This window comes from Poecilia reticulata, chromosome 8, assembly GCF_904066995.2.
Source record: "Poecilia reticulata chromosome 8, P_reticulata-male-v2, whole genome shotgun sequence".
NCBI lineage: Eukaryota > Metazoa > Chordata > Actinopteri > Cyprinodontiformes > Poeciliidae > Poecilia > Poecilia reticulata.
The window spans coordinates 15532567-15545816 of record NC_088837.1 but is presented as its reverse complement, the minus strand read 5'-3'; the positions used below and the strand labels follow the sequence as shown (position 1 = coordinate 15545816).

The following is a 13250-nucleotide window of genomic DNA, read 5'->3' as shown; positions in this document are numbered from 1 at the left end:
AAACCTATAAAGTAAACTCCTGCTGCTCAATCCTTCATGCATTTTTCTGACTAATAGATCACAATATCAAGAGAAATAAACAGGCGTTTTTAATAGTTTGCAATGTATTGCTATTGAAAAATTGTTACAAGGAAATAATTGAGGAAGAGACTTGTGTCAGTTTAGTTTGCAACAATAGTAAATCAGTTAAGTTGAGAAAATTGAATATTGTTTTTTTATCTATTTGTGACATCTATGATATGCTTTTACAAATAACAGTTTTATTTAATTTGATCACTAAAGTGGGCCTTAATACCCCACGTTTGTTAAACTCACATCCTTCCTTTTAAATCCTGATCACTTCATTTCAGAACCATAGAACAGAATGTCATGAAGAGTATTTTACGAAGATGTAAATAAAAAAGATTGATTTACATAATGAAACGAAACAATAAGCTGCTGCTGTAATACTGACTTTTTTGCACCTCATAAATCCATGATCCCCCCCCCCTTCAAAATAAAATGTATTTTTCTTCAGTGCAATTATTTTACACAAAGAACGCCCATTTGAATGGGCACTGTAGTTTGCAAGACTAAAAGAAATTTCTGCTGCCTCATATACAAAGTTGAAACCAGATATTTACACTGAAAATGTTCAAATTTAACACTTCCTGTTTAAAGGAAACAGTCCTCATTTAACAGGGGCTGAAAGGTCATGCAGAAAGGGAGACGCTGCTAGTCTCAGAACAAAACAAGCAGACAGACTGTGGCTTGGAATTGCACTCATGGAAAAATACTTGGAGGTGGCAGCATCGTTACGTTTTTATTATATGAATGGTGTATCTAGTGCTCTTTGCAAGATAGGTGACCTCATGAGGGGAAAACCTTTTTATAGCAAATAACCGCATCTTCTAACAAGAAGGTTAAAGCTCGGGCATTAATTGGTCTTCTGATTTAAAAAAAAATAAAAATAAAAAATATAAAATAAATAAATAAAAAAGACACAAACCGAAATTTTTTTTTACATTGCAGCTTATCAATGTATATACATTTCTGTATTTGAATGCATTTCTAAAATCACATTTTACATCCAAGATAGATAGATAGATAGATAGATAGATAGATAGATAGATAGATAGATAGATAGATAGATAGATAGATAGATAGATAGATAGATAGATAGATAGATAGATAGATAGATAGATAGATAGATAGATAGATAGATAGATAGATAGATAGATAGATGGTCACCTGATGGAGGACAACGTCTGCATATTATTATATTATGTAACGATGTGTCGGTTGGCTTTGCTCTTTAACTTTTGTCAAGTGAAAACAAAGAGTCGCGTTTCACATTTTTCAAAATAAAACTCTCACCCAACAGTCCAAGGGGTGTATTTTTTTCAGCTCAGAGTGCGCTTCCTCTGCGGTGCTCCGCCGGCTTGACGCACCGTGGACCGTGCGTCTGTGCGTCGCCGGTGGAGGAGGCGTTGGCGCATCGCACCACTGCCGCTTCTGCTGCTTCTGCTTCTGCTGCTGCTGCTGCTTCTGCTGCTGCTTACTCTCCAACGCGGGCCGTCCTGGACCGAGACGGGAACTGTCACCTCTACCTGCCAGGCTGCCTGTAAAAGAAACCGCCTCGCTTAAAACAGAACCGACCCGCTGCGGCAAGGTGCGCGTTTTTTATGCCCCGAAACAGAGCAGCCTGAAAATGATCAAGAACGGTCATCACCACCAGCACCACCACCACAACCTCCACCAAGTGAGCGCAGCTGCGGGGAAAGACGCAGGGACGACCCCGGCCGCGGCGGCGTGCAGTCCGGAGAAGAGGAGGCGAAAGATCCGTGTGTGGTGCGACGGCTGGTGAGTTGCTGATTGGACGTGTTGATTGGTGGGATGAAGATCTCACCGCGCTGTCCCCAGCCTTTGGTTCATGTTTGAATGAAGAAGAAGTTGTCACAGCGGGGCAGGCCTGCTCCAGGCAGGCTGCAGGAAGCTGCTTAACACCTTATCAGCTCAGCGCAGGCAAAACTTTTAACACAGTGTTCTGCAGCAGATGTCCTGGATCTGTTTCTCATGCACAGACAGTGTGTTACAATGCAAAGCGATTAACGTTTCACCTTCTTACACACAATTGGCCTTTCCTTCTTAGCAAACACGTTATAAGAATAGATGTATTATTTCCTGCTGCTTTTGCCCATAACTGAGTGTTTTGAATTGATCATAAAGCGCTTATTAAGTCAAAATAGCATCATTAGATTCGTGCAAAATGAATAAACCTGCTTTACAATATGCAGGAGTGCTCTTGTAAAAGTACAAACGTATTTTTTTTAGGTGTTTATTATTATTTTATTTAGTACTTTAAAGGTTAAGATCAGCAGAGTGTCTATATTTTCTATATTTCATCTACTAACAGTTTTAATAGGTCATTTTAGAAATAAAACATCACATCATGATGATTCCTTGTATAACTCTTGACATTATACAAACAGATAGCAGTTGCAATGTTCTCGCTTAACACAACACTTCTAAAATTGACGTATTATATAGTTGCGTTGTAATTTTCCAAATTGCAGGAAAGATCTAGGCACTAAGCAAAAATACATATTTGGCCTACTTTTAGTTTTGACGTTTTCTTGAATTTTCCAAGTTAACCTGATTAAGACAAAGTTGCAGATTTAGTCTTCCAGCTCCAGACACAAATTTGAAGAAAGCGTTTATAAATTAAACAAACATTCTTACAAATATATATATATATATATATATAGCATAATATGGTTATAATGGGTATTGTCAAAATAAATCAGTGTCTGATTTTTTTTTTAAATGCTATTTATTAGTTATATCTAAATATTTGTTGATTGGACAGGAGATAATTAAGACAAAGATTGGTCCATTTCAACATTTGGCTTTGCTTTTTGGAGCTGCTGGTGAGTGTTTGTATCTATTGTTTTTTTAATAACCAAGGTTGTCATCAAATTTCTTCGATTACTGTCTCTTATGAAATCCTCTTGTTTTCACACATCCAAACCAGCCTGTAAATTGTCAGGTTGCAACATCAACCATGACACGGCTTATATTGAAATTGATAGTGTTGAAAACTGGGAGTAACCGCAAACACGCATCTACCACACTAAATATAATCTACCAGCATGGCAAAACAGGATAATAAACAGTCAACACACATTATTACACAAACACATCAGTGTTCTTTAATATCATAGCCTTGTCACATTAGGTCATATCCGCCTTGCTTTTTAATGGTATGCCAAATTGCTTAAAGTGCATAATTCTCCAATGCTGCCTTTCTAATTACATCTTTTTTTATTTCACCTTTACTAAAGTTAGAGATATAGTAAGGACAAATTCTTGTTTACAACAATAACAACCCGAGGCTGTGATTTGTATGTTTGGATTTTCAGCTAAGCAAGGCTATGTTGCTTACAAATCATTCTGTTTATAGGCATAGATTTTTATATTAACCCCAGAATATAAAAAAAAACACCTTGTGAAGATGTTGGCTGAAACTGCTAAGAAGAGAGAGACATTATCCCATGGAAACAAATCTCTGAGCTACATGGACTGAAAGGCCACTCAGCAGGAAGAGTCAACACAAAAAGCCAAATTACAGTTTGCAAATGCACACAAAGTTGTGGATTTTTGGAGACACGTCTTGTGGTTTGGAGCTAAAGTCAACCTGCTCGGTCAGAATGAAGAACAGAAAAGTTGGAAACTCCCAACCTTGAGAAAATCATCCCCAACTTTAAAACGCGGCGATGGCAGCGTCACGTTTTGCAGATTTCTTTTGCTGTAGAACAGACAGTTTTGATGCTGGGATTACAAACCTGATTCCGTTACGCCAGTTCAGTGAGGAGGGAATGAGCCAAGTAAGGAAATGTAAACTTCTGAGTTTAAAAAACGCTTTGAAAATATTTCACTCTTATTCTTCTATTTAGCAAATAGAAATAAGTTTGGTAATCCTAAAAATGTTTTAGGTCGGCTTTTCTGACCTAAAAACAAGAAAACTGAAATCTCATTTAATATCAGACAGTAAGGACAGATGGTTATGTCAGTGCAGATATCTGGTTTCACCTGAAAGGGTTTGCTCCCCTTAGGCCACATCCTCTGTCATTACACAAATCTATATCACTTGGTTTCCTTTACTACATTAAACGCTCAAATATCTACAGCTTGGAAAATATGATGAAACAAGGATATGGCCAAACTAGTAAATTAATAACTAATCCACTTGCCTTTTCTTTGTTAACAGAAGGATTTATTTTTAAGTGTTCTGCCAGGGTGGAGAAAAGGCTGGTTTAACTTCACATGCTAAAATAAAACTACAACGGACCGCAGCATTAAAACAACTCATCTGCATTAAACCAACTCAGCAGCTCAATACTGACGTCAATTGAAACTTGTGCTTTGAATGATCAGAAAACACACATTACGACGTTGCTGTATCAGTCGAGACTAATTTTTTGATCTGATCTAATTTGATTTACCCTGTTTCCTTTTACACTTGCTTTAAAATTCAGCTGCTAGAATGGCTATCTTTTTTGCTTAAAAATCATCCGAGTTCCTTTAACTTTATACTGACTAAAAAAAAAAGATAACTCAAAGCTGAAGAATACTGAATCCCAGCATAAACCAGCATTTAAATAAAATCCCCCCGATTGACTCATTTGCAAATGAACCCAAAAAATTTTTAAAACCCGACCCCTGATGGACACATCCTGCAGCGACTGAACAGATGTTTTGAATATCTGCGCATGGAGACCAGGATTACGGTGGCTTTCTCTCGCAGAATTCCCGCTGTTCCTCTGTGGCTGCATATCTGCGCTTTGACGGCATGTCGGGGAATATTTGGGATGCCGGAATATTAACCGGTGGGATGAGCATGCAAAGAAAGCCAATGTCAACAGAGCTCATGTCATTAACCCCCCCTTAACCCCTCCAGCGCACACCTGCAAAGGCCTCCGAGCAGATTGACTCTTTCCAGCCTGGCTCTTATTAGCCCTTCAATCCCTTCATTGTAGGTTTGAAAGGACATTTCCTAGGAAGTCACAGTTTTCATTTTTCTCACTCACAATACGTGGCACATTCTGTTCCTATTAGTCAACCTGGTCAAAGGTCTGCTGTTGGAGACGCATCATCAACCAAGAGTGCAAAGTCCAAATCCACAATCTGCTGTGGTGCTGTAAAGACTCAGCCAATAAGCAGCGCTTTGCTTATTGATTCAAAGCCTGCTATCTTCGATTATTGGGGACATTAGACCTTACTGACTGAAATCCTGCTGTTGTCGTTTGCTGTTTCCAAACTTTGCTGTTGCAAAGCCTTTGCCCTCCAGAAGCTTAGGTGCCACTTGGGTGTCTGTTAACAGGCTTCTCTAATTAAAATTTCATCATCCCCACAGTGATACGCTCACGATGCTTCCCTGCTAAAAAATACAGGGGGAGGAAGAGGGCCACTTGTTGTTGGGCATGGTGCAGGAATAAGCTCCACACACAGAAAGGTCTTATGTAACTCAGGGCCTTTCATTCAGCCACCTCCAGACGCTGCTTGTTAAATTCCTCCTGCCCCCCTCAGTCACCTCAGAGCTCCTGGATCTCGTTCCAATGGTCCGACAACACAGGGCCTCATTGCTCACTGTTACTCTGGGTAACAAGCTGACTTTCAGCCAAAGTTATGATTTAAAAGTCCACTTCGAGTGTCGATGCACTTTACAAAAAAGCGAAGCCAAGTCTGTCTGCAGCAGGACTGGGCGTCGCAGCAGTCAGTGCAGCCATCATCAGTACGATCAGGGTCTGGAAGCGCCAGCAGGCTCTCTTACTGTCTGCGCTGTGTTTGTAATCTAATAGCAATAGTGTTGTTTTCCTGTTGATGTTTCTGAGCATGCTATTTATAGTGTTGTTCACTGTATGCTGAAATAAATCAAGAGGACAGAAATATGCGCAATTATCCTGCTGGTTTTTTTTTTTTTGTTGTTTGTTTTTTATTATTTCCACTACACATATCCTCACCCAGAGAGAAGAGATAGAATGAATATCAGGGTGATGTAGGCTGAGAGCTTTAAAGAGCCTCTGAAGGGAGGCTAACACCCATCTGTTCTGTTTCTTTGTGAGATTACTGTGCTACACTCTCGGTCTCTTATCTGTCCTAATCTAATTAACTGGAGACACTGTCACAGCCGAGGATAAACGAGCCGAATGGAAGGAAGACAGTTCATCACACAGGTTTGGGTTTAGATGCTTTTTCTAGTCCAGCACATTATTTACTTGAGTCAAAAAGTGGAAGTCGTGCATTAACCATAGCTCCACAGTGATGCATTTCGAACGTTCCTTACTTTCGTGGTTATGGTTTCCAGCTAATGAAGTTCAAACATAAATCATCAGGAAATCGAACTGTAAATCCCAGGTGTTATGTTGGGATCATGTTACGCTCCACGCAATCGCGAGGACCACGGCTGACAACGGCTGACAACCTCTGCACAGTCAGCTAAAGAGTCTGACTGTTCACAAGACACTGTATCCAAGGTTTTACTGGAAAGTTTAGTGAGAGAAAAAAGTCAGGAAGATAAAAAGGTGCCCAAGAGACACATACTGTAAATTTAGGAGAAACTCTGGCCTTTTTTTTGTTTTTTTTTTCATTTCCTCCCAAAATTTTAAATCCAGTCCTGCCATATAATTCTATCATGTCCAACTCCTATCTTCTTGTCTTGTTTCCACCTCAGCTATGACATGGTGCATTATGGCCACTCAAACCAGCTGCGACAGGCCAAAGCGATGGGAGATTACCTCATCGTTGGAGTGCACACAGACAGTTAAGTCTTAAACAAATGCAACAGATACTTAATTTAGCATAAAACTGCATTGCTACACTGCTAAATTGTGAAGCCCTCGATTGTGTGGCTGCTGAAGCGTGTTGGTCCAGAATAGAACAAACAGTCCCTCTGACTAAACCACATTCTGAGTGATAAACCCAGATTACAATTTGGTGTTGTTTCCTTGAAAGCCATTGAAATAGTTCAGGATTTTTGAGGTGTGGTTCATCTGACTTTTAGTCACATCAGTGTTATCTCTTAAATGTGGCATATTTAACTCAATATGAAATAAATAAGCAGAATAGTTACCCAGAGTTTTCATTAATGCCCATTGTTGTATTTGCAAAATTTGTCTCCCTTTGACAATTTCTTGACCTTTCTTTAAGATTTCATCCTCTGGGTCATGGCCTTTGCTCGAACAAGGGGCATTAAGTAGGAAGGCAAATATTCTTGATGAGCTGTAAAGGTCCTGTCATTCACCTCCAACTGTTTAAACACTGGAAGAGAAGTATGTGTGACCCAGACTGCTGTTTATCTAGAAAAGTAGAAACTTATTCCACTTTTTTTCACCCATTTTTTGGTACAAAATTTTGGTACTGACCACACATCAGTTTGTACCCACCTTGGGAATGTTTTGTATTTGTTTTGACAACATTAATGATTTATCACAGCAGTCTATCTGGTTTTATGAATCCAATAAATAATTTCTATCAGCAAGAGTTCTCTTGGTTTGATCAAGGTTAAATCAATCTGCCATATTTATTAGTCATCTGGGCAAAAGGGGATCAGAGTTGCAATCAATACAAACAGAGTTATGAAAGAAAATATAGTCATTCATCAATCGTTAGTAATACGTGAGTTCATGAAATTGGGTCAGGTGAGAATCAAATCGCAAAAAGAGGGAAGCATACAGGTGCAAATCAGTGAAGGAGCCAACCGACCCAGAGCCGACACAAGTAGGTCAAGAAATGAAGTAGCTGACCGATATCAGCTTGACTAGCAACAAACTTGTGGGTTGCAACAAAGAGAAAAATGGCAAAAAGGTCTAACATTCAGCACAATGTGTATCTAAAATGTTATGTACTGCACTATTCTAAGTTTAATGATCACTGTGCCACATTTTGTAGCAGCAGTAAGTTGCTGCTACAAAATGTTGCTAAGTTGCTTTTCTGTTTTCAATAAAGCAGTCAGATAACGTTGCACAATTTGGTTTAAACTCTTTGTGGAAATACCAGGCATTAAATGGCGTTGTTATTTTTACTTAATCACATAATCTCTTAGAAACCCACAGTAGAAAGAAGTGCAATGTACTGTTACATTTAATGTATTAGAATATGTGTTCCATTGAGACTCATTGGTGAGATTAAAAGCACCTTTTGAAATAACCTTTAGGCGGATACTTTTCATTAAACCCACGTTTCTATGTGATTTTTTATTGGTCTGGTGTAATGTGCTAGCCTAAATGAGATGTATTTTTAAATTATTCTAAGCTGAAAATAATAATTAACACAAATAAAGAATTGAAAACATCTATATAATCTGTTTAATTTGGTAAATTGATATTCTACTTTGTTGTAGTCAGCTTCTTAAAACCGAGATTTCTGCTTCCATGTTCACCTAACCCAGACGTATTTGCCCAAGTTTTTCTTAATTTTCTTGCTTTATTATTTGAAGGTGAGATTTCAAAGCACAAGGGTCCGCCAGTCTTCACTCAGGAAGAAAGGTACAAGATGGTGCGGGCCATAAAGTGGGTGGACGAAGTGGTGGAAGGAGCCCCTTACGTCACGACCCTCGGGACGCTCGACAAGTACAGCTGCGACTTCTGTGTTCACGGAGGTACTGAACGCTCTGCTCAGCTATATGTGGGACACTGCGTTAGTCCTGACTCTGTCATTTTGTTCCAGACGATATAACACTAACTGTGGATGGAAAAGATACATATGAGGAGGTAAAGAAGTCAGGACGCTATAGGTGAGTTTTTTTGTTTTGTTTTTCTCTCTGTCAAACACAGACAGAAGAAAGTCAGGCTGGGCTTCTCTGTGTGTTTGATCAACCTGCATGTTACACTGGATTGTTACAGAGAGTGTAAGCGGACGCAGGGAGTTTCCACGACAGACCTTGTTGGCAGGATGCTTCTGATGACCAAAGCACACCACAGCAACATTGTGGGTTTTTACTGAATTCTTTTTTAACGCCCTAACATGAGAGCAATTTTGCCAACTTTTCTGTTTCACTTTTTATTTTCAGGACAGCTCAGACTACCAGCAGCACACAGACAACTTTGGAAAGGTAATTTTTTATTTTTGTTTTGCCGTGCTCACCTTCTTCCTCGACTGTTTTGTCATATGAACAGAAAGTAGTTGGCATTTGCACCAGATGTTAGCTGATATTAAATAAAGGGCTTTGTTTTAGACCCGCTTACTAATCATTTAGTAGGCCTTGCCAGCAAATTGTGAATAGCACTTCTGTTCCTGAATGAGTAGAGTAACTAAGAGCCACAGAGCTTTTAGTCACAGGCAGTTAAGGGTCTCTTGACTGGAAGAACAATGCTGGTCATTTGGCAAGTGATGAATGAATCCATCCTGAATTTGTTGCCCGGTTTTGAGCTAGTCTGTTACGTTCAATTTTACCGGTTGCTTTTACTGCTCTCCCCACTAGGGGGCAGTGATGCTGCATTGAGATTACCTCTCTGGAAAAGCAGATGCAATAAATCAGACTAAACATTTTAGTTTTAGACTTCCCAAATGTATTTATATTTGCTAAATTCCAGAATAAAGAAAGAGGGATTCATTAGAGATTTTTTCAGAATGCAAAATGTAATGGTTTACTAGCACTTCTGTGATAATTGACAGAATTTTATGCACCCATCCATCATGAAGCAAAATACACCACAACTTGATGCTGCCAACAACGACATACTTCACAGTTTGGATGTTACTCACAAGCTTTCAATCTAGTCTCATCTTACCTCAGAACATGTTTCCAAAGACTAAGAACTTTGTTTCTATGTGCATCCCTGGTGTTTTATGTTGCTTTTTGAGTGATGGCTTCTTTCTTGCACTGTGAATTTCTGCTCATCTTCTAATCATGATGATTTTTCTTACAGCAAATAAGCATTTGACATTTATAACTAGAGTATTACATCAGGCAGTAAAAATATTCAGATATCTTATAAAAAGTATGTTTAATACTTGCTTAAAGGTTGTTCCAAATAGTACTTTTAGTCTCTTAAATAAGCCTCATTGGAATGCTTATTTTAATTTATTGAATATGGCTATATATCAGAAGTTTGTCAGATTTAATTCTGCTCCATTTTTGAGTACTTATTTAGCTTTTTTTTTTCTTTTTTTTTATGGTCATATGTTCAGAAGGGCCACAGTCCCTGGACAGGAGTATCTCAGTTCCTGCAGACGTCTCAGAAGATAATTCAGTTCGCTTCAGGCCAGGAGCCTCAGCCTGGAGACACCATCATCTACGTCGCAGGAGCCTTTGACCTCTTTCGTATCTTTTTAGAAATTACAATTGATACTGCACATATGTCTTTTCATGCTGACTCTTTTAAGTCTCTAAAAAACACACGCAATATTTGTAAAATTACACCTCCAACAATATAGTCTGAAATAACAGCACTGAATTAATACCAAATAAAAAAAGTACAAATCACACAACAAAAACCAAAAGAAAACAGCAACAGAAAAACCTTCTTTTAACTAATTTAAAATAGAACATATCTATCCATCCATCCATTTTCTTCCGCTTATCCGGGGTTGGATAAAAGACAATCAAAGTGATTGATTGTCTTTTATCAATCAAATTGATAAAAGACAATTCAAGCCCAACAGAAAAAAAACCCCACAAATAAATACTGAACATAACATGTAAAACAATCCATACCAGAATAAATATTCTGCTATATTTTGTTATGTTTTTGCTACATTTTTGCTTTGTAGTCACTTAATATTAATACAATGTGTTCTGAGTGTGGTCACTAAAACATCAGCTGCTTTCATGGAAGCCAATAATATCCTTGATGATTCCTCTGCCAGACATTGGTCATGTGGACTTCCTGGAAGCGGTCCACAAACTTGCCGAAAAGCCGTACATCATAGTGGGGCTGCACTTTGATCAGGTGAGACCTTTTCAAACCAACCTTTTGTTTTAATCTAAATGAAAATCTGGACCGGTCGTATTCCATTTGAATATGCGCTAGCATGTCTGACGCATTCTCTTGTGTTTCAGGAGGTGAATCGTTACAAAGGAAAAAACTACCCCATCATGAATGTCCACGAGAGAACGCTCAGTGTGCTGGCTTGCAGAGTAGGTTCTCCTCCTTTGTAATCCAGTCATTTCCTCTGCATTAAATATATTCATGTATTTGTCGACTTTAATGTGGTTTTACAGTATGTTGCGGAAGTGGTGATTGGCGCACCCTTTGCCGTCACAAGAGATCTGCTGGATCATTTTAAGGCGAGTGCAAAAAAAAAAAACTCACCAAATTCTTGATGTTCGGTCATTTATTCTATAATTGTTGTGTCTTTGTGTGGTCAGGTGGATCTTGTTTGCCATGGTAAGACAGAAATCTACCCGGACAAGGATGGATCTGACCCTTACGCTGTAAGATTCAGTCACCTGACACATTTCATCATTCTGCAGCAATGATTTGTGATGTTCTTTTTTTTTTTGTTTTTTTTGTTTATGATCATTGTTGCTTATTTTCCAGGAACCAAGAAGAAGAGGCTTACTACGAACTGTAGACAGTGGGAACACTCTTACTTCAGATGAAATTGTGCAAAGGATAATAAAAAACAGGTGATAACAACTTTATCAGAGAGAAACCCTCTTTGATGTCCTTTTTTTTTAAACATATCATGTATATATAAATGTGTATGCACATTTGCTTTCCAATTTTCTCATTTTAGGATTCCAAATCTAATTCACATTAGTAAGCCAAATCCATTAATAAATAGGTCTTGCAAAAAAATGTTGCCTTTTTTTTGTGTATTAGTTGTTTCATTAATTATCATTGCTAATTACAGATCATTGCGGGGCTAAACTGTCACATTTAAATAATATAAATCTCCGAGAACAAATTGCACATCATATTTTTGAGCAGAATTCCATCAAAGGGACGCACCGATTTATTCTCTCGTCTTTATTTGATTGCTTGTGTTTCCTTTTGTTTAATCAGGCTTCTGTTTGAGGCGAGGAACAAGAAGAAAGAAGCCAAAGAGATTGCTGTGATCCAGGCTATGAAGCGGCAAGAAGAGGAAAAGACTAAAGGAAGATCCCAAGCTCTGCTGTAGACTTGCACCGCCGTTTGTGGTTTTGACTTAACATTAGCAAGCTACATAAATATAAACCTCTGTATAGCAAAGTCAACTCTTCGTAAGTGTTATAGCATATCTGGATAATATCAGCAGTTTTATAGTGGAAAGGTAACAATGGGTCATTATCTGTTTGCGAGCAGTAAGATCAATCATAAGCTGGAACAAGGAACATGTACTGTACCTGTATCTTCAAAAGTCTAATATATACCTTTGGATATTTTAAACTTTTGTAATTTTATTGCCTTTTAACAAGGAAAAAAAAATGTTGAAGTTATTTTTGGCTTTTAGCACAAGAAGAGTGCAGGTTGGCGAAGTGGGACAGACATTTATTTATCTAACCAGAACTGGAAATCTTCCCTGGGCTGTTGTTGCTTTATGCACAGCAATACTCCTAATCCTAACTAATCATCTGTATGTATTGTATGAACATGCATAAGGATTTTTACATTACAGCAGAAATCAGAGGACACATACCCTCGTGTTGCTGTTCAGTTAATGCGCTTAAATATTTTGGACCTCATATGTTCCACACTCTGCACTGACTGCCCAGAAAATCACGGGAAATGTTCTGTTTTAATAACAGAGTTGTTTATTAATCACAAGTGCACTCTGTTGAGACCTGAAGGTCTTGCCTTTTGCGTGTATTTTTTAAAAAATATAACCACTGAAATTTATGAAATGAACTGTGTGCTTTAACTTTGGTTTTCATTGCATGAATGGAAATTGATGACATTGTGTTGTCTTGAAGACAAAGTAGAGTTCACACTTCTCCTAAATCATGAGGAGTCTAACACATGTGGATAGGAAAGGGGGTCAAATAATATATTTTTTTGTAGAAGCATATTTTACTCCACTCCATTAGCTGCTGTAAACATGGTAGCGTAATGTTTTAAAAGCATAATGCATATTATTGTCAAACTGAAATGTAGATAGTGTTGCCTATTATCTATATGTTATTGATCATTCCCAAAGGACATATTGTATAATATAAAGTTGATTGGATTTACAGTATATTATTGGTAATAAAAAAGAAATTCTGAAGGATGGTTTCACTTTTTTCCGTTCTTATCAATATTATATTTGTAAGAACAAAAAAAAAATATATATATATATATATATAT

General features: G+C 38.0%; 1 protein-coding gene across 1 annotated transcript; it reads left to right on the top strand.

Moving 5' to 3' along the window:
* The first annotated feature begins 1377 nt into the window (after positions 1–1377).
* On the top strand, positions 1378–13170 carry LOC103468856 (ethanolamine-phosphate cytidylyltransferase-like). Its single transcript, XM_008416230.3, has 13 exons — positions 1378–1842; positions 6713–6801; positions 8477–8638; positions 8707–8773; positions 8883–8967; positions 9050–9091; positions 10171–10303; positions 10849–10931; positions 11042–11119; positions 11204–11269; positions 11351–11416; positions 11523–11611; positions 11991–13170. Exons 1-13 carry the CDS (start codon positions 1691–1693, stop codon positions 12103–12105), a joined length of 1227 nt encoding a protein of 408 aa, XP_008414452.1. The 5' UTR covers positions 1378–1690; the 3' UTR covers positions 12106–13170.
* The last annotated feature ends 80 nt before the right edge of the window (positions 13171–13250 follow it).

What these genes read in the sequence shown, in the direction of transcription:
- LOC103468856 (XM_008416230.3), top strand. Translation starts at nt 1,691, where the DNA reads ATGATCAAGAACGGTCATCACCACCAGCACCACCACCACAACCTCCAC. An exon ending in AAGAAGTCAGGACGCTATAG is followed by an intron (nt 8,774 to 8,882) that starts GTGAGTTTTTTT and finishes GGATTGTTACAG; the next exon opens with AGAGTGTAAGCGGACGCAGG. An exon ending in ACACAGACAACTTTGGAAAG is followed by an intron (nt 9,092 to 10,170) that starts GTAATTTTTTAT and finishes TCATATGTTCAG; the next exon opens with AAGGGCCACAGTCCCTGGAC.